The 23,238-nt window shown below is 36.2% G+C and overlaps 1 protein-coding gene across 4 annotated transcripts in view; it reads left to right on the top strand.

The window, feature by feature from the left end:
* Positions 1–23,238, top strand: part of ATG4C (autophagy related 4C cysteine peptidase) — a 166,269-nt gene that overhangs the window by 82,869 nt on the left and 60,162 nt on the right. For 3 of the 4 annotated variants that reach the window (XM_041771209.1, XM_041771210.1, XM_041771206.1), the window contains one exon: positions 2,204–3,354. The exons of the other annotated variant lie outside the window; for it this stretch is intronic. In XM_041771209.1, the coding sequence (XP_041627143.1) occupies positions 2,204–2,371 (168 nt within the window). In that variant the 3' untranslated portion in view covers positions 2,372–3,354. Of the gene's footprint in view, positions 1–2,203; positions 3,355–23,238 lie in introns of those variants that run through there. 4 annotated transcript variants of the gene reach the window in all.

The following is a 23,238-nucleotide window of genomic DNA, read 5'->3' as shown; positions in this document are numbered from 1 at the left end:
TTATCTCTCCCTTTCTATTAATCTCTGGCAACCACTACTCTCTTACTACCTCCATCATTTTGCCTTTTCCAGAACATCATATTGTTGGACTCTTACAGCAATATGTAATATGTAAGATTGCCTTCTTTCATTTAGTGATATGCTCTTAAGGTTCCTCCATGTTTTTTATGGCTTAATAGCTCATTTCTTTTTAGTGCTGAGTAATATTCCATTGTCTGGATGTACCACAATTTATCCATTCAGCTACTGAAGGACATCTTTGTTACTTACAATTTTTGGCAATTGTGAATAAAGCTGCTATAAATATCCATGTGCAAGTTTTTGTGTGGATATAACTTTCGATTTGAGTAACTTTTAATATGTTTTTTCATTGATAATCTTTAAGAATATTTTAAGTAAATCACAAAAAATTAGAAAAACCATAATTCTCAAAGCCTAAATCAATAAATATGCATAAGGGGGCCTTACACTACAAGTCCATATGGAAAAAGTAGGTATATTTTATAATTAAAGGATAGAGGACCCCTTTCTGACATTTTGCCCTGGGTGACAGATTTGAATCTTAGCTGCTGAGCCACTAATAAACCTAAATGACTTCTTTATTGATCTTGAAAGAAAAGATGAAGAGATGATAATATTAGCTTTGTTGTGCTGACTTGAAAATGATACAATGCCCATTAGATAATGGACTTTTACAAGTGACATTAAATGATATAAAATGACAACAATTTTGGACTGTATTCCAGCCATTGGCTGGAGATGAAAGAGGCCTGATCACATGCCAGCTTCCTCTGTCTTATTTTTATTTTCTGCACTTTTTCTTCTTTCTTCCTTTTTAAAAAATAGAATGTAAATAAAATAAATTTGACCAATATATACTTTAGGAGAGCCATATGAAATTACAGGTTACGATTTTCATTATATCTAGTTTTTCTAAGTACTTAATTGGTTTTACATGGTTCATTCCCATTCAATTAAAAAATGTATTTCATGTTAACTATCTCATGGAAATATTTTAACATTGTATCTGTATGCTAGAGCTACATATTTATTTTAGCCGTGTTTCAAGAGAATCTATAAATGCAATATATAAGAATTTGATGATCCTTCAGTTGAATATTGACATTTGGGAGAATTTAGTTTTTACCCCTGAAATTATCCTTTAGAAACAAGTTATAATTAATTGATCATGATTAATGATGTGTAAATGCTGTTGATATTTTTCAGCATTCTCCGTAATTCACATTAACTTTTCAGAATCCTTATAGGTCCTGGTTATCTATAGGAAACTTTGTTTCTATCAAAATGTCATTCAAAAAATTTTTATTCATTTTTAATGAAAATTGTTTTAATTTTTAAATAGAATTTGTTTAACAGAAAGATTTAAAGTGGTTTAGAATGGGTTGTTGGATTGTTAATGAATCCCAAATTGACAGAGGTTATAAAGGTGGTTGGTCTCCCCACAAAATTCCAGGTTTTTCTTTTTTTTTTTACTTCTGAATTATGTGGCTTAGAAGGTAATACATAAGGTGTGGATTATTACTATGCATAAGAATACTATTTTTCATGTTTACCAAATTACTGCAGAAATATTTTTTCAAATATGTGACTCTGAAAAGACTAAACAATTTTTAAAATAACTTTTTATATTGCTTTTGGTCAGTTTAACAATTATGAGGTAACTTGCCCCATTATGTAAAGGACAGTCAGGTAATTTTGTCCAAGGTTTCATCAAGGTAAGTTGTAGAATTGAGATTGGAATGGATCTTCTGACTTAGTTTAATGATTTTTCTACTGTGTAATGGTACTAGTCTTTCACAATATTTTCCTATAGTCAGTGATACCATTTTGTTTTATTGTCTATTACTACCAAAAGAAGATAACTCTTGATTCTTCAGTAAACCTTTAAATTGGAAGGTGATTAGAAGACTTACTTTGAGAGGGGTAGGGTGGGAATGAATGTGCTTAATTTTTGATGGCTTAATAGCTCTTAATGGAGAAGCAGATATTTAGCTATAAGTAAACTCTATAATGCTAATGAACTTTTTGTCTTTTAGCCAGAACAGTGAAACAGTGGTATGAATAATTATAAATGAGAAAAACTAACAAGAGAGATTCAGGATTAAAACATTAGATTTCCTCATGTGGTCCTACTGTGCACTCTTGCATCCAATAAGGGATTTTTCTGTACTTTTTGTTACAGATGCTGAAAATTTCTTCTAAGGAGAAATATCCCTTGTTTACTTTTGTAAATGGTCATTCCAGAGACTATGATTTTACATCTACTACAACCAATGAAGAAGACCTTTTCTCAGAGGATGAAAAGAAAAGATTAAAAAGATTTAGCACAGAAGAATTTGTCTTGCTCTAAAGATTAGCGTATTTGTGCTTGTTGAGAAGAATTCTTCTGAAGGGGGAAAAATGAAAAGAAAAAAGTTTACTTGAAACTGGCTTATTTTCACACATATCTTAATTTTATATGTTCTTTAAAAAAAAAGAACATTTGGAGATACACAAATTTTAAAGCTATTTTTCTGAAAGAGATTTAATGAATCTTTATTTCTAATATCAAGTGATTCTGGCTGCATTTCTATTTCCCAAAGATCTGCTAACAATAACTCTAACTTAATTGTAAGCCTTCCAGTTTTCAAATTCTTCCACCTGAGGCCACTAGTCTCTTTATGATTTTGTGATATAGGCCCCAAAATTGGGATCACCAAATAGGTTCAAAAGCTTCTATTTATACTAACAACCAGAAGACCAGAGAATGAATTTTTCAGTGCTGCAGAGCCTCCTGATATTAATCCAACCAAAGGATACTTATGGATGTATCTTGATATACTAAATAGCAGTTGTTAGATGTGATATGCATATAATTATATATGTAGAATTGTGAGTTAATGTAATACTTAGCAATATGATTTTATAATGGCTCCTCATTTTGCTTGCTATCAAGCCTTCCCTGAGGAGTGAATATAAAGTATTGGTTTTCCCCAGAAATTTAAAGGTTATGTTATTAATAATAACTTCCAATCAAATCAGATAAAGGCAATATTAAGATAGGAGTAGTATTTGTTTCCTATCTCAAGAAATGGATTTTTATGGGAATTCTGCTTATTAAGGAGCTTTTAAATCTAAAGATAAGTACTAAGAAAGATAACGATAGATGCTCCTCTATGTGATTTTTGCTATTTGTATGAATCAGTGTAGTGGTGTTTAGAAGCTGAGGCTATCTATAAGGTAAATCTACCTTAAGTGTATTATGTGTTACTGAAAGGCAAGTTTGTGATATAGAAATATGAGTTATTATTCAGCCAGGATTATGTACTTTAATAAAGATGTGAGAACATAAAATATCTTTGTTTTGGTTTTAATAGGAGTATTTTAATCTTTAATTTGAAAAAATCATTGTCTCATATGAAGTATATTTATTTATAATGAAGTCAAGTAATATTGTTTCTCTGTAAGCAAAATATTAACTTATTTTATGGAGCTTTCATGTTTCAGTGTGGAAAGGTGACTTACAAAGACATAAAATTGTGTATCATTTAAAGTCATTGATCTCTTCATTAGAAAGCCTATTTATTCAGGTTTAGAGTTGCATGCAAAACTAAAACAGAGAGGGCAGATTGCTTTAGTATGTCTGATGAGAAAAATCAGGTTTGGCATTTCTATGAGGACAGTTTATTGAATTGATATAAATGGCCTGAAATCTAAAATTTTCCTTTTCTCCAGATAAAATCTGGACAAATTAAGTCCAGTACTAATTTTCCTAGAATGTCAAAGCAGTACAATAAAATAAGAAGCCAGTAGTATGCCTGATTTTATGTACTGCAGTTGTCTTGTCTAAATTATTGCAGTTTGTTCTTTATATACACCTGCAGTATTCACAGGATTTTACAACAAACACATCAAATGAGAGTACCCAAACCTTCAAATGAATCAGAACTGATTGTAAGTATTCTCTTACAAGAACTATATAAAAGTTTAGACTTATATTATTGCATTCTATTATTTTCTCAGCATATTCAGGGATCATTTAAGTGGTTAATATTAGATGTGGCCAAAGTTGAAAGGAGGCAGAAACTTCCTTTACATTGAATTATACTGAAAATACTCAGAATGCTGTGCAGACAAAACAAACCAATCTTACAATACAGTCTTCCCTATGACTGAGAGTAAATGTGTACAAAATGATCAGCAATAGTATGCACATAAAAAGTACTTAATACTGTGTATAGGGGTTCCCTAGGTGGCTTGGTGGTTTAGCGCCTGCCTTCGGCCCAGGGCGTGATCCTGGAGTTCCAGGATCGAGTCCCACACCAGGCCCCTGCATGGAGCCTGCTTCTCCCTCTGCCCGTGTCTCTGCCTCTCTCTCTCACTCTGTCTCTCATGAATAAATAAATAATCTTAAAAAAAAAAACTGTGTATAAATGAATGCATGGATTCATGAAAATTGAGATAGGCTGATTGATTTATCTTGCTTGTTAATTCAACTTCAGCTGAGGAACAGCCAAAAGTTGTGCTAATGTTTTATTGAAAATGTAGCAATAGAACCACATCATTAGATTTAGAATAGAGGTACCGTATATTCTGGTTTCAAACTTTGTTTTGAACACAGATTTCATTTCAAGTTCTAACAGCCAGAAAACTTGGTCAGTAAAGCTTATGGATGATCTCTTTCAGGTTGGAATAAAGGAAAGTAAAAAAAAAAGATATTAAGATGGGTATTCTGTTAGAATTATTATAAGAGGACCTTGCATTTGGACATCAATATTAAGATACTAGCTTTACTATTAACATTTCAGAAATGAATTTTTAAAATTCTTAATGTGACTTTTTGATGATGAAGGTTTCTTTTCTCTCTTCCTCATAAGATTTGACACTTTGAATCCCCTTTTGTCAATGTATTAACCACCAGCAGGCAATGTTGAGAGTCATTTGCTGAATGAGTGAATGAAGAGATCCTTTACAGTACAAGTATATCCAAAAGGATTTCCCCAAGGTATCCATTTTTCTGTTTTTATATTAAACTAACCCCATTAAGGGATCCCTGGGTGGCGCAGCGGTTTGGCGCCTGCCTTTGGCCCAGGGCGCGATCCTGGAGACCCGGGATCAAATCCCACATCGGGCTCCCGGTGCATGGGGCCTGCTTCTCCCTCTGCCTGTGTCTCTGCCTCTCTCTCTCTCTCTCTCTCTCTCTTTCTCTCTCTCTGTGTGTGTGACTATCATAAATAAATTTAAAAAAAAATAAAAAAAAATAAACTAACCCCATTAAATCTGTAGTAGTGAGAAGACAACTTTATAGGATTAAAAATTTAGGTCACTTTTGTGTTGTTAACCTTAGCATCATCTAAGGGTAAGCATATCTAAAAGTATATATGTTAATTCCATCTTGTTTCTAGAAGAATTAAATAAAACAGCAAAAATGACTTACTTGTATAATATATTGAGTGTTAGGTCAGAAATCTTAAATTTTTTAGAGATCTCTAATTACTTTCTATCATTGCACATGGAAAGCACTGTATTTCTGGTCAAATCCTACTAATCTAGTTCCCTTCCTCCCCCTTTTCTCTAATTATTTTGAAACTAGGAAAGTTTTATTTTCATGCTTTATCACAGGTCACCTTCAATAGCTTGCATTGTATACCTAAGTCTTTTAGACTATACATTCATATATAACCAAAAAAGCATACTCTAAGAACTTTCCAGGAACAGGAAACAAGAGGAAGAACAGATAATGAGAAAACACTTTGAAAATATTAAATAACTATATGAATTTCCATTGAAATAGACACAGGGAAGAAACTAGAATTTTTTGTAAAATAGAAGTAAGATATTCAGAATATATTGATAGAGGCAATTTCTTGAAAAGATTAAGGGATTGCTATTTTCTATAAAAGAGTAAATTTCTTTCAAAAAAATTTTAGGAGAATAAATACTATGTATTATTTGTTATAGCCTCAATACCGCCAATCACCACAATTTAGTAGTACTATATTCAGTTGAGCATTTAGACCAAATATCTTGAGATACTAAATAAGAAAGGTGAAACGTCAGACCAGAAAAAAATGGAAACATCTCATCCTATTCTAAAATATAAATTTTATATCATTTTATAGTTTGTATCTTAAAACTCAGTTTAGAAATCTTAAGCATTTTTGTGTGGTTTTCATGGTTATATAAAGACTTTCTCCTTGCCTATAAACTTTGAAAAATATTATATTTAGAGTCAGTATTGCAGACACATTTTTGAATTAGCATTTTCTTCTCTTTCTTTTTTATAGTCCTCCTCAGCATTATTGGTGGCAAGCAATGGCCCAAAACATTCACAACTACAGTTATAAAATTTCACTTATTCTCTCACAATAAGAAAAATATATTAAAAGTAGAGAATATGGGGATCCCTGGGTGGCTCAGCGGTTTAGCGCTGCCTTCGGCCCAGGGTGTGATCCTGGAGTCCTAGGATCGAGTCCCACATCAGGCTTCCTGCATGGAGCCTACTTCTCCCTCTGCCTTTGTCTCTGCCTCTCTCTCTCTCTCTCTCTTTCTGGGTCTCTCATGAATAAATAAATAAAATCTTTAAAACAAAAGTGGAGAATACATGTATGTTATTAGGTAGGAAGATTATTGTACTACTCTATAACCAGTTCCTCCAGAAATTTAGAAAATCTTCATATATATATATACATATATATATATATATATATATATATATATATATATATTTGACATACAATATTATTTAGTTTCAGGTGCAAAACATAGTGATTCAACATTTATATATTATGAAATAATCATTATGATAAAAATGTAGTTACCATCTACCATCATACAAAGTTAATATAATATTGTTGACTATATGCCCTATGTTGTTCTGTACATTCCTGTGACTTGTTTTATAACTGGAAATTTGTACCTCTTAATGCTCTTCATTTATTTTGCCACTTGCCCCAACCCCTTTGCTCCAGCAACCACCTGTTTGTTTTCTGTATTTGTGAATATGTTTGTTTTGTTCATTTATTTTGTTTTTTAGATTCTACATCTAAGTGAAATCATATGTTGTTGTTCTCTGATATATATGCATACATATATATCACATTTTTATCCATTCATCTATTGATGGACACTTCCATATTTGGCTATTGTAAATAATGCTGTAGTGAACACAGGGGTGCATATATCTTTTTGGATTGGTGTTTTTGTTTTCTTTGGATAAATACCCAGGAGTGGAATTGCTAAGCTGTATGATATTTCTATTTTTAATTTTTTGAGGAATTTCTATAGGGGCTGCACCAATGTATATTATGGGAAGGTTCCCTTTTCTCCATGTCTTCTCCAATGGTTGTTATTTTTTATATTTTTGATATTAGTCATTCTGACAGGCATGAGGTGATAATCTCATTGTGTCTTTTATTTGCATTACCCTGATAATTAACGATGTTGAGCACCTTTTCATATGCCTGTTGGCTACCTATATGTCTTGAAAAATGTTTATTCAGGTCCTTAGCTCACTGTTTAACTGGATTGTTTGTAGTTTTGGTGTTGATATATATATTTTGGATATTAACCCCTTATCAAGATATATATTACTTGCAAATATTTTCTTCTATTCAGTAGGTTCCCTATTTGTTTTGTTGATAGTTTCCCTTCACTGTGCAAAAACTTTTTAATTTGATGTAGTCCTGATTATTTATTTTTGCATTTGTTCTTGTTGCCTGATGAGACAAAGCCAATTTTTTTTTGTTGTTGTTGTTAAGACCAATGACCAAGATTTACTGCCTATGTTTTCTTTTAGGAGTTTAAGACTTTAGTTCTTACATTTAGGTCTTTTTATTTACGATAGTCACAGAGAGAGAGAGAGAGGCAGAGACACAGGCAGAGGGAGAAGCAGGCTCCATGCACCGGGAGCCCGATGTGGGATTCGATCCCGGGTCTCCAGGATCGCACCCTGAGCCAAAGGCAGGCACTAAACCGCTGCGCCACCCAGGGATCCCAACATTTAGGTCTTTAACCCATTTTCAGTTTATTTTTGTGTATAAGAAACTGGTCCAGTTTAGCTCAGGCATAGTGGGTGTGTGTACATGAGTGGAGGAGGGTGGGCAGGCAGAATGAGTATTTTTCTATCCCTCCAGTTTCATTCTTTTGCATGTAGTTATTCAGTTTTTCCAGCACCATTTATTGAAGAGACTGTCTTTTCCCCATTGTATATTCTTGCCTTCATCATAGATTAATTGGCCATATAAGTGTGGATTTATTTCTGGACTCTCTATTCTGTTCCATTTTTCTGGGTTTCTGGTTTTGTTCCAGTACCATATATAGTTTTGATTACCACAGCTTTGTAGTATAGTTTGAAACCTCAGAGTATGATACTTCCTGCTTTGTTTTTTCTTGATTGCTTTGGCTATTGGGGGTAGGTGCTTGGGCTATTGGGGCTGTGGTTTCATATAGATTTTAGGATTATTTGTTCTAGTTCTATGAAAAATACTACTGATAGGGATTGTGTTCAATCTGCAGATTGCTTTGGGTAGTATGGACAATGTTAATTCTCCCAATTCATGATTATGGTATGTATTCCCATTTATTTGTGTAATCTTCTGTTTCTTTTATCATAGTCTTATAGTTCTCAGAGGACAGGTCTTTTACCTTCTTGGTTAGATTTATTCCTAGGTATTTTATGCTTTTTGATGTAATTGTAAATAGGATTGTTTTCTCAATTTCTCTTTATGATAGTTTGTTGTTAGCACATAGAAACACAACAAATTTCTGGATATTAGTTTTGTATCCTGCAACTTTGCTGAATTCATTTATTAGTTCCAGTAGTTTTTTTGGTGAAGTCCTTAGGGTTTTCAACATACAGTATCATATCATCTGCAAATAGTAACAGTTTTATTTTTTCCTTACCACGTGGATGCCTTTTATTTCTTTTTCCTGACTGCTGTGTCTGAGACTCCCAGTACTATGTTGAATAAAAGTGACAAGAGTGGGCAGTCTTGTCTAGTTCCTGATCCTAGAGGAAAAGCTTTCAGCTTTTCACCATTTCAGCTATGATGTTAGCTGGGGGTTTGTCACATAGCCTTTATTTATGTTGAGGTATGTTCCCTCTATACCCACTTTGTTGAGAGTGTTTATCATAAATGGATATTGGATTTTGTCAAATGCTTTTTCTGCATCTGAGATGACCATATGATTTTTATCTTTCATTTTGCTAATGTGGTACATCACATTGATTTGTGGTTATTAAACCATCCTTGCATTACTGGAATGATCTCACTTAATCATGGTGTATGATCCTTTGGATTTATTGTTAAATTTGGTTTACTAATGTTTTGTTGAGGATTTTTGCATCTATATTCATGAGGGATGTTGGCCTGGAGAGAGAGAGAGAGAGAGAGAGAGAGACTCTCTTTGGCATTGGTATCAGGGTAATGCTGGTCTTGTAGAATGAATTGGGAACTGTTCCTTTTCTATTTTTTTGGAATAGTTTGAGAAGGATAGGTATTTTCTTTTTTTTTTTTTTTTAATTTTTATTTATTTATGATAGTCAAAGAGAGAGAGAGAGGCAGAGACACAGGCAGAGGGAGAAGCAGGCTCCATGCACCGGGAGCCTGATGTGGGATTCGATCCTGGGTCTCCAGGACCGCGCCCTGGGCCAAAGGCAGGCGCCAAACCGCTGCGCCACCCAGGGATCCCGAGAAGGATAGGTATTAACTCTTTAAATGTTTGGTAGAGGGGCACTAAGTGGCTCAGTCAGTTAAGCATCTGACTTGATTTGAGCTCAGGTCATGATCTCAGGGTTATGGGATTGAACCCTGCACTGGTCTCCATGCTTGGTGTGGAGTCTGCATGAGATTCTCTCCTTCCCTCTCTGCCCTCCCCCCCAATCAGTCAACCCCCCCATCAATCATATTCTTATAGATATATATAATCATATTATATGTCATATATAATATGATTATATATATATATATCTTAAAAAAATGTTTGGTAGAATTAACCTGTGAGGCCATCTGGTCCTGGACTTGTTTGCTGGCAGTTTGCTGATTATTGATTCAATTTCATTACCAGTAACTGGTCTGGTCAGTTTTTCTATTTCTTCTTAATTTAATGTTGGAAGACTGTATGTTTCTAGGAATTTATCCATTTCTTGTAGGTTGTCTAATTTGTTGCCATATACTTGTTTGTAGTAGTTCCTTGTAATCCTTTGTATTTCTGTGGTGTCAGTTGTAACTTTTCTTTGATTTTTGATTTTGAGTCCTCCATAGTTTTGTTGACTTTTCCTTTTCCTTCTTTCTTTCCTTCCTTCCTTCTTCCATCTCTATTTATTTTCACTTTCTGATACTTAATATTTCCTTCCCTCTGCTAACTTTGGGCTTTATTTTTACTTCTTTTTTTGTTCCTTTAGTTGTAAGGTTAGATTATTTCAGATTTTTCTTATTTTTTGAGGTAGGCCTGTATTACTGTAAACTTCCGTCATAGAACTGCTTTGCTGAGACCTATAGATTTTGAAACATCATACTTCCATGCTCATTTATGTTTCCAGACACTTTTTATTTCCTCTTTGCTTTCTTCACTGAATTATTGGTTGCTTCGTAGTATGTTGGTTAGCCTCTACATGTTTGTATTTTTTCCAGTTTTTTTCCTTGTAATTGATTTCTAGTTTAAAAGCACTGTGGTTGGAAAAGATGGTTGATATGATTTCAATCTTAAATTTATTGAGACTTGTTTTGTGGCCTAACATGATCTGTCCTGGAGCATGTTCCATGGGCACTTGAAAATAATGTGTATTTTGCTATTTTTGGATGGAATGTTCTGTATTTATCTGGTAAGTCCATCTTGTCTCATGTGTCAGAGTCACTGTGTCCTTATGGATTTTTCTGTCAGTATCCATGATGCAAATGGGGTCTTAAAGTCACCTACTATTACTGTATTACTTTCATTTTCTCCCTTTTTGCCTATTAATACTTTCTTTATATATTTATGTGGTCTTTTTTTAAAAATTTATTTATTATAGTCACACACAGAGAGAGAGAGAGAGAGAGGCAGAGACATAGGCAGAGGGAGAAGCAGGCTCCATGCACTGGGAGCCCGACGTGGGATTCGATCCCGGGTCTCCAGGATCGCGCCCTGGGCCAAAGGCAGGCGCCAAACCGCTGCGCCACCCAGGGATCCCTATTTATGTGGTCTTAAGTTGGGTGCATAGGTATTTCCAACTAATATAGTCTCTTGTTGGATTGATCCCTTTTCATTATGTAATAAACCCTTCCTTCTTTGTCCCTTGTTACAGTCTTTGTTGTAAGGTCTGTTTTGCCTAAAAGAAGTAGTGCTACTACAGCTTTTTTTTTTTTTTTTTTTTAATTTTTTAAAATTTTTTTCTGATAGTAACACAGAGAGAGAGAGAGGGGCAGAGACAGGCAGAGGGAGAAGCAGGCTGCATGTATGGGAAGCCTGACGTGGGACTTGATCCTGGGTCTCCAGGATCACACCCCGGGCCAAAGGCAGGCGCCAAACTGCTGCGCCACCCAGGGATCCCGCTACTACAGCTTTTTAAATGTTTTCGATTGCATTTGTATAGACTATCTTTTGTCATCTTTTTACTTTCAGTCTGTATGGGTCTTTTGGTCTGAAGTGATTCTCTTGTAGGTAACATATAGATAGGTCTCTCTCTTTTTTTTTTTTTAAATCCATTTACTCATCCTGTGTCTCTTAATTGGAGCATTTCTTGATCCCTTCCCTTATAATATGATGATTTTATTTAGTGTTATGCTTGGATTCCTTTCTCTTTATTTGTGTATCTATTAGGTCTTGGTTTGTGGTATACACCAGGCTATTTTAAGTTGATGGTCATATAAGTTGATGGTCACATTTTAATATTTTTTGTATAAAAATCTCAGAATACTAAAAAAAAAAAAAAAAAAAAAATCTCAGAATACTTATTTTTGTTTATTTAAAATTTTATTCATTTATTGAGAGAGACAGTGAGAGAATATGAGCTGGGGGGAGTAGCAGAGAGAGAAGGAGAAGTAGACTCCATGTCAAGCAGGGAGCCCAATGACTCTCAGATCATGACCTGAGCTGAAGGCAGATGCTTAACTGACTGAGTCACCCAGGCACCCCCCTTTGAATATTATTTTTGGTGATACATTAAAAAAAAAAAAGTTTATTTATTGCAGAGAGGCATAGTGTGTGTGTGTACATGAGCAGAGGAGGGCGGGCAGGCAGAATAAGTATTTTTCTATCCCTTGGATAAATACCTAGTAGTGCAGTTGCTGGATCATAGGGTAGTTCTGTTCTTAACTTTTTGAGGAAACTGCATACTGTCACATTCTAAAAGCACTGCATTTTCATTCTCCCTTCTCTGTTTTCTGTATGTCATATTTTGATCTTTTTATTGTGTGTATCCCTTATCTAATTATTATAAATATAATCAATTTGACTACTATTGTCATTTTTTTTTAAAGATCTAATTGGCTTTATTCAATGATTCATGAATTGGGCAGCATTCCATCTAGACAGTAGAAAGGTGCTACTCTTGTTTTCTAACCTTCATACTAACTTTACAAGTGGTTGATCCATATGTTTGCTTTTACCAGTGAAATTTTTCTTCTTTTATAAGTTTCTTACTTCTAGTTATTGGGGATCCCTGAGTGGCTCAGCGGTTTGGTGCCTGCCTTTGGCCCAGGGCGTGATCCTGGAGACCCGGGATCAAGTCCCGTGTTGGGCTCCCGACATGGAGCCTGCTTCTCCCTCCTCCTGTGTCTCTGCCTCTCTCTCTCTCTCTGTGTGTCCATCATAAATAATAAATAAATAAATCTTAAAAAAAATTTTTTTTCTAACTTCTAGTTATGGCCTTTTCCACATTTCTTATAAATCTGGTTTAGAATGATGAACTTTAGCTTTGATTTGCTTGGGAAACTCTTTACTTCTCCTTCAGTTCTGAATAATAATTTTCCCCAGTATTCTTGGTTGTAAGTTTTTTTCCTTTCCTTTTTTTTTTTAAAGATTTATTTTATTTTTTATTCATGATAGACATAGAGAGAGAGAGGCAGAGACACAGGCAGAGGGAGAAGCAGGCTCCATGCCAGGAGCCTGACGTGGGACTTGATCCCAGGACTCCAGGATTGCGCCTTGGGCCAAAGGCAGGCGCCAAACCACTGAGCCACCCAGGGATCCCCTTTTCCTTTCCATACTTTGAATATATCATGCCACTCTCTTCTGGCCTACAAAGTTTCTGCTGAAAAATCAGCCAATAGTTTTATGGTTGTTCCCTTGCATAATTAGTTGCTTTTCTCTTGCTCCTTTTAAGCATCTTTAATTTTTAACATTTTCATTATGATGTGTCTTGGTGTGGATCTCTTTGGGTTCATATTGTTTGGGGCTCTCTGTCTTCTTGAACCTGGATGTCTGTTTCCTTTCCCAAGTTAGGGAGCTTCTCAGCTAATAATTCTTCAAATAAGTTTTCTGCCCCTTTCACTCTCTGGTTCCTTCTGGGACCCCTGTAACATGAATGTTAGTATGGTTAGTGTTGTTCTTGAGGTCCCTTAAACTATCCTCATTAACATTTTTTTTGCTTTTTAGGTTGGATAATTTCAACTACCCTATTTTCCAGATCACTCATTCTTATGCATCTTCTAATCTGCTGTTGATTCTCTCTAGTGTATTTTTCATTCAGTTATTATATTCAGTGCTGATTTAAAAAATACATATCTTCTATTTCTGTTGAAGTTCTCACTGTGTCCATCCATTCTTCTGAATTTGGTGAGTAACTTTCAGACCATTACTTTGAACTTTTTTTCAGGTAGTTTGCTTAGCTCCACTTTTAGTTCTTTTTCTGAGGTTTTGTCTTATTCTTTCATTTGGAACATATTCCTCTCTCCTCATTAATCCTGACTTTCTATTAGGTAGATCAGCTACATTTCCTGGTCTTGAAGGAGTGGCCTTATATAGGTGTTCTGTGGGGTCTAGACATGAAATCACTCCTGGTGACCCAAACCAGGCACTTTGAAGGTGTCTTCTGTGTAGACTGCATGCACACTCTTGTGGCTGGCTGAGACTGCCTTGGGTGCACTTGCGGGCAGGGCTTGACCCAATGTGGCTTCCTGCAAGGCCTGGCCACTACTCTTATGGGCTTGCAGGTGAGCAGGACTATCCTTCCCTTGTGGGACAGGAGCTGCTTTGGAGGGATGCCAGTCAGGGCAGGCAGGTTGGTGGGGTGGGTCTGCAAAGGAATGCCAGGGCAGGGTGAATGGTGCTAGCAAGATAGATGTTGAGTGTCAGAACTGGTAGCCACCAATGTTGGCCTAGGTAGCCTCCTAGGCCTCCTAGCCTCCAAGAAAAATGGCACTTACCAATGCTTCCATTCCCAGAGAAATTTCCTACAGATCCTTTCCCCTCTAGCACTTGCCCTAAAATTAGTCAGTAAATCTTCATGTATAACCCAGGCACTTTTCAAACTGCTGCCTCTGGGTCTTAGAATGAGTTTGTGCATGGACCCTTTAAGAGCAGTCTTGATTTCCTATAGCCTTCTGGCTCTCCTGAAGTTAAGCCCCACTGATTTTCAAAGCCAGATGCATGGAGGCTTGTCTCTCTGGTACAGGTCCCCAGGGTGGGTGGTGCCTAATGTAGGGCTTGAACTCCTCACTCCTTGAGGACCTCTGCACTTGTGATATCCTTCCATTTGTGGGTTGCCATATTGGGGTTGTGGATCCCGACCAGACTGCGTCTCTGCCCCTACTACGCTTCTTGATATGGTCTTTTTCTTCATGTCTTTAGCCATGGAAAAGCTGTTTTTCCAGTCTTCAGGCTATTCTCAGAGCTGCTCTATATGTATATATAGCCTTGGTGTATCTGTGGGAGGAGATGAGCTCAGGATCCTCCTATTCTACCATCTTAAGTTCTTCCTACTAGCTCTTCCCTTATTTTAAGTCAACAGTCCAGATATTGACTTCCCTTATTTTAAGTCAACAGTCCAGATATTGACTTCATTCAAGAGTAAAACATAAAATCCTGCAGAGAATTATCTTCCAATTAAATTATTGGAAATTAATTATAAATGTTTTATGTATTTCATACTAATATAAATTAGAAGGAATTAGGAATTCATGGGTTTAAAAGTTATTTTATAAGTAGAAAAGGTAAAATTAGAAATCTCATGGGCAAAAACAGCATAGTAAACTGACACAGATTTTAAAAACATGAATTTAAAAAGCCAATTAAAAAGGCTTGTGGGCTGGGCTGATTTAAAATTTGATGTAGGCATGGGAAGAAAGTAAATACTGACCAATACCAGGAAGTGGATATGGGCTGCCATGCTGCACCACTTCAAGGGACATTATCTTTGGTGTATGTTATGTGAATGGCACTACATAGAGTTATGCAATATGGCATCTGTGTAGCCAATATTTACATACTACTTGCTGTTTACTTAGCACAATTGTGATCAATTTGCTTGTATTTTAATGAATCTAAGGTGGGGAATTAGATCTGGGATTAAGGTAAAAGAATCCACCTCACACTTCTGTTCTCTTAACATACTTTCAGGGCACCTGGCAGGTTCAGTCAAGGGAGCATGTCACTCTTGATCTTGTTGTGGGTTTGAGCCCCACACTGGGAATAGAGAAAAATAAAGTCTTAAAAAATACATATATTACCTTCAGTTGTCTACATTCCCTTCTATTTTGTGTTCATGTTTACATTAATAAGCATGTACAATATGTTGAATTTTGAGTCTTGTTTTCAAATTTTAATTGTGTCTGGGGCATCTGGGTGGCACAGCTGGTTAACCATCCAACTCTTGGTTTCAGCTCAGGTCATAATCTCAGGGTCATGAATTAGAGCCCTGCACTCAACTATGTGTTCAGCATGGAGTCTGCTTAAGATTCTTGTTCCCTTTCTCTCTGCCCCTCCCCACAAAGTGTGCTCTCTCTCAAAATAAATAAATAAATCTTTAAAAAATTTCTGTTTGATGAAGAGTGCCATCACTTATTCAGTTTTTCTATATTTTGGTTTGTATATTGACATTGAAGCCTCTGATTTGCATGGTAATCTTTTTTTTTTTGTCTTGTGACTGGTTCTTAAAATTGATCCATTGTGCTTTGCCAGTTTCATGCCTGTATTTAGAGAGACTCTTATGTTGAATCTCAAGGAATTGAACAATAGATGTTTCCAAACAATGTTTTAAGGAAGGTTCTAAGAGAATATAAAACATGAAAACATTAAAAACATTGCAAAATGATTTCTAGTCATATAGGCTTGATGTGATCTTGGATTGATATAGTCTCAGCATTTCATAGATGCACTTTATTTTTATTCTCTTATAATCATATGGTTGACTGACAAAGTCAAGTGAACATTTCATTGAGGCTAATAATTTTTAAAATTTTTTATTTTTAATTAAAAAAAACTTCACTTATTTATTTGAGAGAGAGAGAGCACACAAGCCGGGAGGTGGGGAAGAAGTAGATGGGGAGGGAGAAGCAGATTCCCCACTGAATAGGGAGCTGGATGTGGGTGGGGCTTGATCTCAGGACTCTGGGATCATGACCTGAACTGAAAGCAGACACTCAACCACTGAGCCACCTGGGCACCCCAAGGCTAGTAATTTTTTTAGAGAAAGAGAGCATGTGAGTAGGGGGAAAGGCAGAGAGAGAGAGAGAGAGAGAGAGAGAGAGAGAGAGAGAGAGAGACCTCAAGCAGACTCCCCAGTGAGCACCAAGCCTGACATGTGGCTCATTCCAGGACACTGAGATCATGACCTGAGCTGAAATCCAGAGTCAGTTGCCTAACTAACTGAGCCACCTAAGTACCCTGAAGCTAATAATTATATCTATCTTTATATTAATTATATCAAATTAAGGGGCAAGACCTACATTTCTTACCATGACTTTTAGCACTTTCATTTTCCTGTTTTCCTGTCATGTTTACAAAATAAGGGTAAATGAAATATAAAATCCAATATTGTATAAACTGCTACACAAAGATTGGGCCATTAGCTGGCAGGCAGCATCAGCTCAGAGCTGAACGTGCTTCTTTGTCGGTTCATGTTTAAAAGTTCAAATTTTATAATATTTAAGGTGATTTAGGGGAATCAGATTACATAAGAAAATCTAATGTCTGACTATTATCCTAGTGGATGTGAAGTGGTATCTCACGGATTTTTTTTTAAGTAACACCTCTATTAAGATATAATTCACCCATATAAAGTATACAGTTCAGTGGTTTTTAATATATTCACTGAGTTGTGAATGATTACTACTATCAAAGTCCAGAATATTTTCATTATTCTAAAAAGAAACCCTGTACCCACTAATTAATCCACTTTCTGTTTGTATGGATTTGCCTATTAATTTCATATTAATGGACTCATAAAGATGTGGCCTTTGTGTCTGACTCCTTTCACTTAAGCATACCACTTTCAAAACTAGTGGCACTTCATTCTTTTTTTGTGGCTGAATAATATTCCATTTGATGAATATAGCATATTTTGTTTATTTATCAGTTGATGGACATTGGTTGTTCCTGCTTTTGGGCTATTGTATGTAATGCTATGAACATCTGTGTACACAAATTTGTGTGGATACTTGTTTTCATTTCATTTCTACTGTGTATATGCTGAGGAGTGTGATTCCTGGTCAAGTAGTAGCTCTGTTTAGCTATTTAAGGAACTGCCAAACTGTTTTCCTATGTGCTATACCATTTTACAATCCTACCAGCATTGTATGAAGGTTCCACTTTTTCTACTTCCTCAACAACACCTCTGTTATTGTCTGGCTTTTTCATTTTAGCCATCTACTGTGTATAAAGTGGTATTTTACTGTGGTTTTGATTTGCATTTTCCCAGTGACTAATTATGTTGAGTATCTTTTCATGTGCTTATTGGCCATTTGTATATTTTCTTTGGAAAAGTGTATATTGAAATTCTTCGCTCGTTTTAAATTGGGCTATTTGTCTTTATATTATTGAGTTGTAAGAGTTCTTTGCATATTCTGCACAGAAGTCCTTTATCAGTTATATGACTTCCAAACATTTCTTCCCATTCTGTTCACTTTCTTAATGGTGTCCTTTGAGACACAAATTTTTTTAAAGATTTTTTAAAAAATTTATTTACTCATGAGAGACAGAGGAGAGAGAGAGAGAGACAGAGGCAGAGGGAGAAGGAGGCTCCACGCAGGAAGCCCAACATGGGACTCGATCCCGGGACTCCAGGATCACGCCCTGGGTTGAAGGCAGCACTAAAGTGCTCAGCCACTCAGGCTGCCTGACACAAATGGTTTTAATTTTGATACAGTCCAATTTATCTATTTTCTATTTTCTTTGGTTGTTTGTATTATATTAAGAAACCATTACTTAACCCAAGGCTACAAAGATTTATATTTACACTTCCCTCTAAGAGTTTTACAGTTTTAGGTCTTACATTTGTTTTGTTTTTACTCATTTTGAGTTGATTTTTGTGTAAGGTGTGAGATAAGTGTCCATATTCCTTCTTTGGCATGTGGATATCCAGTTGTTCCAGCACTATGTATTGCAAAGACTAATCCTTCCCCATTGAATGGTCTTGGCATTCTTGCTGAAATCAAGTGACCATAAAAATGTAAGTATTTATTTCTGGACTCCCAAGTTCTATTCCATTTATCTATATATCTATCCTTATGCCAGTACTACACTATCTTGATTACTATAGCTTTGAAGTAAAATTTGAAATTGGGAAGTGTAAGTCTTCCAGCTTTCTTCTTTTCAAGATAATCTTGGAAATTCTGAATTCCTATATTTTCATCCAAATTTTAGGATCAGCTTGTTAATTTCTAAAATTTTTGTTCATTTTTCTCAGTTTCTGTTTTTACAATGTAAAGTGTTATTAAATTTTAACATAGTATAAAATTGGCTCAAACACCAAAGATACATGTTTGGAAAGGAATAAATCATGTAAAACACACATGGGGTACCTGGGTGGTTCAGTTGGTTAAGTATCTCACTTCAGCTTAGGTCATGGTCTCAAGGTCCTAGGATTGAGCTCTGAAATCAGGCTCCGCGCTTAGTGGGGAGTCTGCTTGTCCCTCTCTCCCTCTGCCCCTTCTCATGCTCTCTCTGTCTCTCTCTCTCAAAAAAAAAAAAAACCCAAAAAACAAAAAACCAACCAAACAACAATAACAAAAAACAAAAACAAAAAACAAAACCTTAAAAAAAACACATATAAAACACAGGTCTTATATAATTATAGTAGATAATGTTATATCCATCTGCAGCCACAACAAATGCTTCAAAAGACTACCCATATTCACTTAAAACTATTAGTTTGGAAAAAATGATAAATCCTTGTATTTAGAAAAAAGCATATTTAATTTCCCTGTCAAGCTTCAGTGTTATACAGTGGAGATGGCATTAGTAAACTGGTTAAACTGTAGAGTCAGACTGGCTCTGCCCAAATTGTGACTTTAGCACTTACTAGCCTTGAGCATGCTACTTAATCTCACCTATGTAATATGGATAATAGTAACTATTACATTGGGCTATTGGGAGAATTAAGTGAGGAAACATGTAAAAACACTAAGAAAAAAATGCCTGGCCCATAGTGAATACTGAGCAAGGAATAAATAGCCTTTTTTTTTTTTTTTTTTTAAATTTTTTATTTATTTATGATAGTCACAGAGAGAGAGAGAGAGGCAGAGACACAGGCGGAGGGAGAAGCAGGCTCCATGCACCGGGAGCCTGATGTGGGATTCGATCCCGGGTCTCCAGGATCGCGCCCTGGGCCAAAGGCAGGCGCCAAACCGCTGCGCCACCCAGGGATCCCTAAATAGCCTTTAAAACTGTTGTCAAGGGCAGCCTGGGTGGCTCAGCGGTTTAGCACCGCCTTCAGCCCAGGGCCTGATCCTGGAGACCTGGGATCGAGTCCCACATCGGGCTCCCTGCATGGAGTCTGTTTCTCCCTCTGCCTCTCTCCCTCTGTGTGTGTGTCTCTCATGAATAAATAAAAACCTGTAAAAAAAATAAAACTGTTGTCAAGATTTCATTCATGTCTGCCTTAAGATCTGAAAAGGCTTTAAGAGTATTTTTTGTGTGTGAAGTGGCACTGGAGAACAACTTAGAAAAAAAAACCGAATCCCCTAAAACCTCTTAATTCTATTCCAATATTGAATGTCTGTAGGTTCTATAGAATACATTGAGATAAAGTGACACTTCTGTCAGGGAACTTAGAAATTTACTTAAAGGTGGGGAAGATACATAAAAACTCACACTTGGCAGGGGAAGTGAAGACTTAGAAGGTCTACAAAATAAAATTATATTTGGTTTCAAGAAAGCTTACATCTGGTTATGGGGTTAGGAAAGTTCATAGAGGATGTGTTATTTGACATGAACCTAAAAGTCTGGTATGATTTATGTAAGCATTTGGGCTAATAAGGAAACAGCACAAAGACCCACAGAGAGGATCCATGGGCATGTTTTCTAAATAAAAGGGTGGGGTCAAGGTAAAGGGCCATACCTCTAGGGTGCATTTGAAGCATATGTGGCTGATTGTGGTTGTTCTACTGCCTAGCAAGCTGATATTTAGTAAGGGGATGATGATAAACATCCTGGGGTATTTACAGAAAAATGAGTGATAAGAATGAAATGTTATTGAAGGCCTGTGACTGAGGACCTTGAGTATCAGGCTGAAATTTATACTTATGTAGGTAGATGTCTGGAAAGGTACTATGAAGGAAGAAACAAAGGGTACAAGGGAACCCCGGGTGGTTCAGTGGTTTAGCGCCATCTTCAGCCTAGGGCCTGATCCTGGAGACTCCGGGTCAAGTCCCACATTGGGCTCCCTGCATGGAGCCTGCTTCTCCCTCTGCCTGTGTCTCTGCCTCTCTCTCTTTCTCTGTGTCTCTCATGAATAAATAAAATCTTAAAAAAAAAAAAAAGGTACAGAAGTCAGAACTGCGATTAAAATGTGAAGATTTAAAATTGGAAGATGATTTCTCAAGCCCTTACCCCTAAAGTCTGTTTTAACTAGACATAATTCTATAGAGTCTATGAATGAAGTTAGTGTATTTCAATGGGGCTAAAGATCAGTAGGTTATTTAACATATAGGTTCTTACTGAAACCAGAAAAAAAACTGAAGCATCTATGGATTTGGATGCAAAAAAATTACATCTTTATTTTCATTAACATCTAACTGAAACACAGAATTTCTCTTTCACTAAGAATGTAGGCAACAAAGTACAGTTGTATTAGCAGTACCTGGGATTTTGTCACTAACAGAAATCATAAATACTTTCCAAGTCATAATGCAGTTATTTTGAAATATTTACACTGTTTTGAAATTGTGGCAAGACTTGCTGCTAGGACTTATTAATGAAGCAAATACATTACAATATGTCACAAATTAAAAAATATTTTAATAGCCATTCCCCTTGTAGCCATTGAATTTCATTTATATTTAAAAATATGGGGATGCCTGGGTGGCTCAGAGGTTAAGCATCTGCCTTTGGCTCAGGGCGTGATCCTGGAACCCCAGGATCGAGTCCCACATCAGGCTCCCTGCATGGAGCCTGCTTCTCCCTCTGCTTGTGTCTCTGCCTCTCTCTCTCTGTGTTTCTCATGAATAAATAAATAAAATCTTTAAAAAATATTTTTTGAGAATGAGCCCACTGACTTTACCAGATTACCAGAGGATTTAGAGTGAGAAAAGTGGGGGACATGGAATGATAGAAGGTCAAGAGACTATTAGTCAAGACAAAAGTTCAGGCTGCTGTCCAGAGTTGGAGCATTTTGAATGTCAAAAGTATATGGTGGGAACATCACTAGCAGAAGGGGTGAATGAGGATAGAGCCAGCACCTGGAAGTGGGAATGCAAAGCTACTCCTCTGGACCACAGAGGTTTAAATGGAAGGAGTCTCTGCTGGTGAGTTTAGGAATTCTTTAGTGTTGTCAGGAAAAATAAAAGTTTAAGCTGATGTGAAGAGAGAGAGGATTGATGATTGCAAGAATGATAATGGCAACGATGGTCATTTTGGGGGCACTTACTAAGTATTTTATAAAATACTTAGTATATTTAGTTTAATCTTCACGAAAATCCTGGGAAATGGGGTATTTTTACTATTTCCATTTTAGAGGTGAAGTAACTGAGGGTCAGATATGGTAATGTAACTTGCCAAGTTAGTGCAATTGGTAATTTGCAGATCTGGGATTTAAGCCTCTCCTGATTCAAAAGTCTGTTCTAGTTTTCCCTTCATCATATTGAGGGAGAGGTTCCAAAGGACAGAGAAGAAGGCACAAGCGAAAACAGCAGAGTGGAGGAAGATTGAACTGCATGGGGGTGAAAACAGGGCAGCTGTGGGAGGGAAGTCTTTGACCTGGGATTAACTGGGATTAAAGACAGGCAGTTTGGTTAGTAGACTGAACAGGCTGAAGAGATGAGCTAGCACTTGACAGATTTGCTTATATTTTACTGGCATTGAGAATCAGCTTCCCATTGTTTCAGAAACTGCGAGATAGATGGGAAGTTTATGTAAGATGCTCCCTTTTTTTCTTCCCTCTGCATAGTACATACTGCCCACCCTGAGGTGAAAAGTCTGGTCTTAGTACCCTTAAGAGGCAACGTTTTGAGCCTTCTCTTCTTTCCCTGGCTTTCAGACCCCAATTTTCCAGGGACTGCAATTGAGAAAGAACCTTTTGTTACTGTACAATAGGAAGAAAACTCCCAGTGGTATTAAGCAGACTGAGGACTTTGCAAAATATAGCAAGTTCATGTCTGCTAATATGTTAAGTTATTTGGCCTCCCTAGTTTAAGTAGTGATTTGTTGTTTTCATGCTAATACAAATTCTTGTATTAATAGGAGCATGGCCTCGGTTTCTTCATCCGCCTGGGAAAAAATTACTTGTTTGATGGTAAACAAAGAACAGAAGAATTGATTCACTGTCCTCATTTTAAAAAAAGATGGTATGAAGCAATAGTGGAATAATTTTAATTGTAACCCTCTAACACTTGCGATCAGTAAGATCATTTGTGTTCTGTTTTTAGGAAATGGAGTATTAAAGAGGACATAGTGCATTAGAAATGCAAAACATGACCGCATGTTCTCAGGATTTTGTCAGTGTTACATGAAAGAGCACTTGTACTGGGATGCTCAGCTCTGAGGGTATTCTCTGTTCAGTGTGTATTTACAGAGATGTATGAATATTTGATTAATGAGTCATGGTCTCTGGAGAAATTTAATAACTGTGTTGCTGTACAAAGCCAGGCCCTTAACTGTTAA

Source organism: Vulpes lagopus, chromosome 10 (genome assembly GCF_018345385.1).
Source record: "Vulpes lagopus strain Blue_001 chromosome 10, ASM1834538v1, whole genome shotgun sequence".
Taxonomy (NCBI): Eukaryota; Metazoa; Chordata; class Mammalia; order Carnivora; family Canidae; genus Vulpes; species Vulpes lagopus.
The sequence above is the reverse complement of the archived record's forward strand: the minus strand, read 5'-3'. Positions and strand labels throughout refer to the sequence as shown.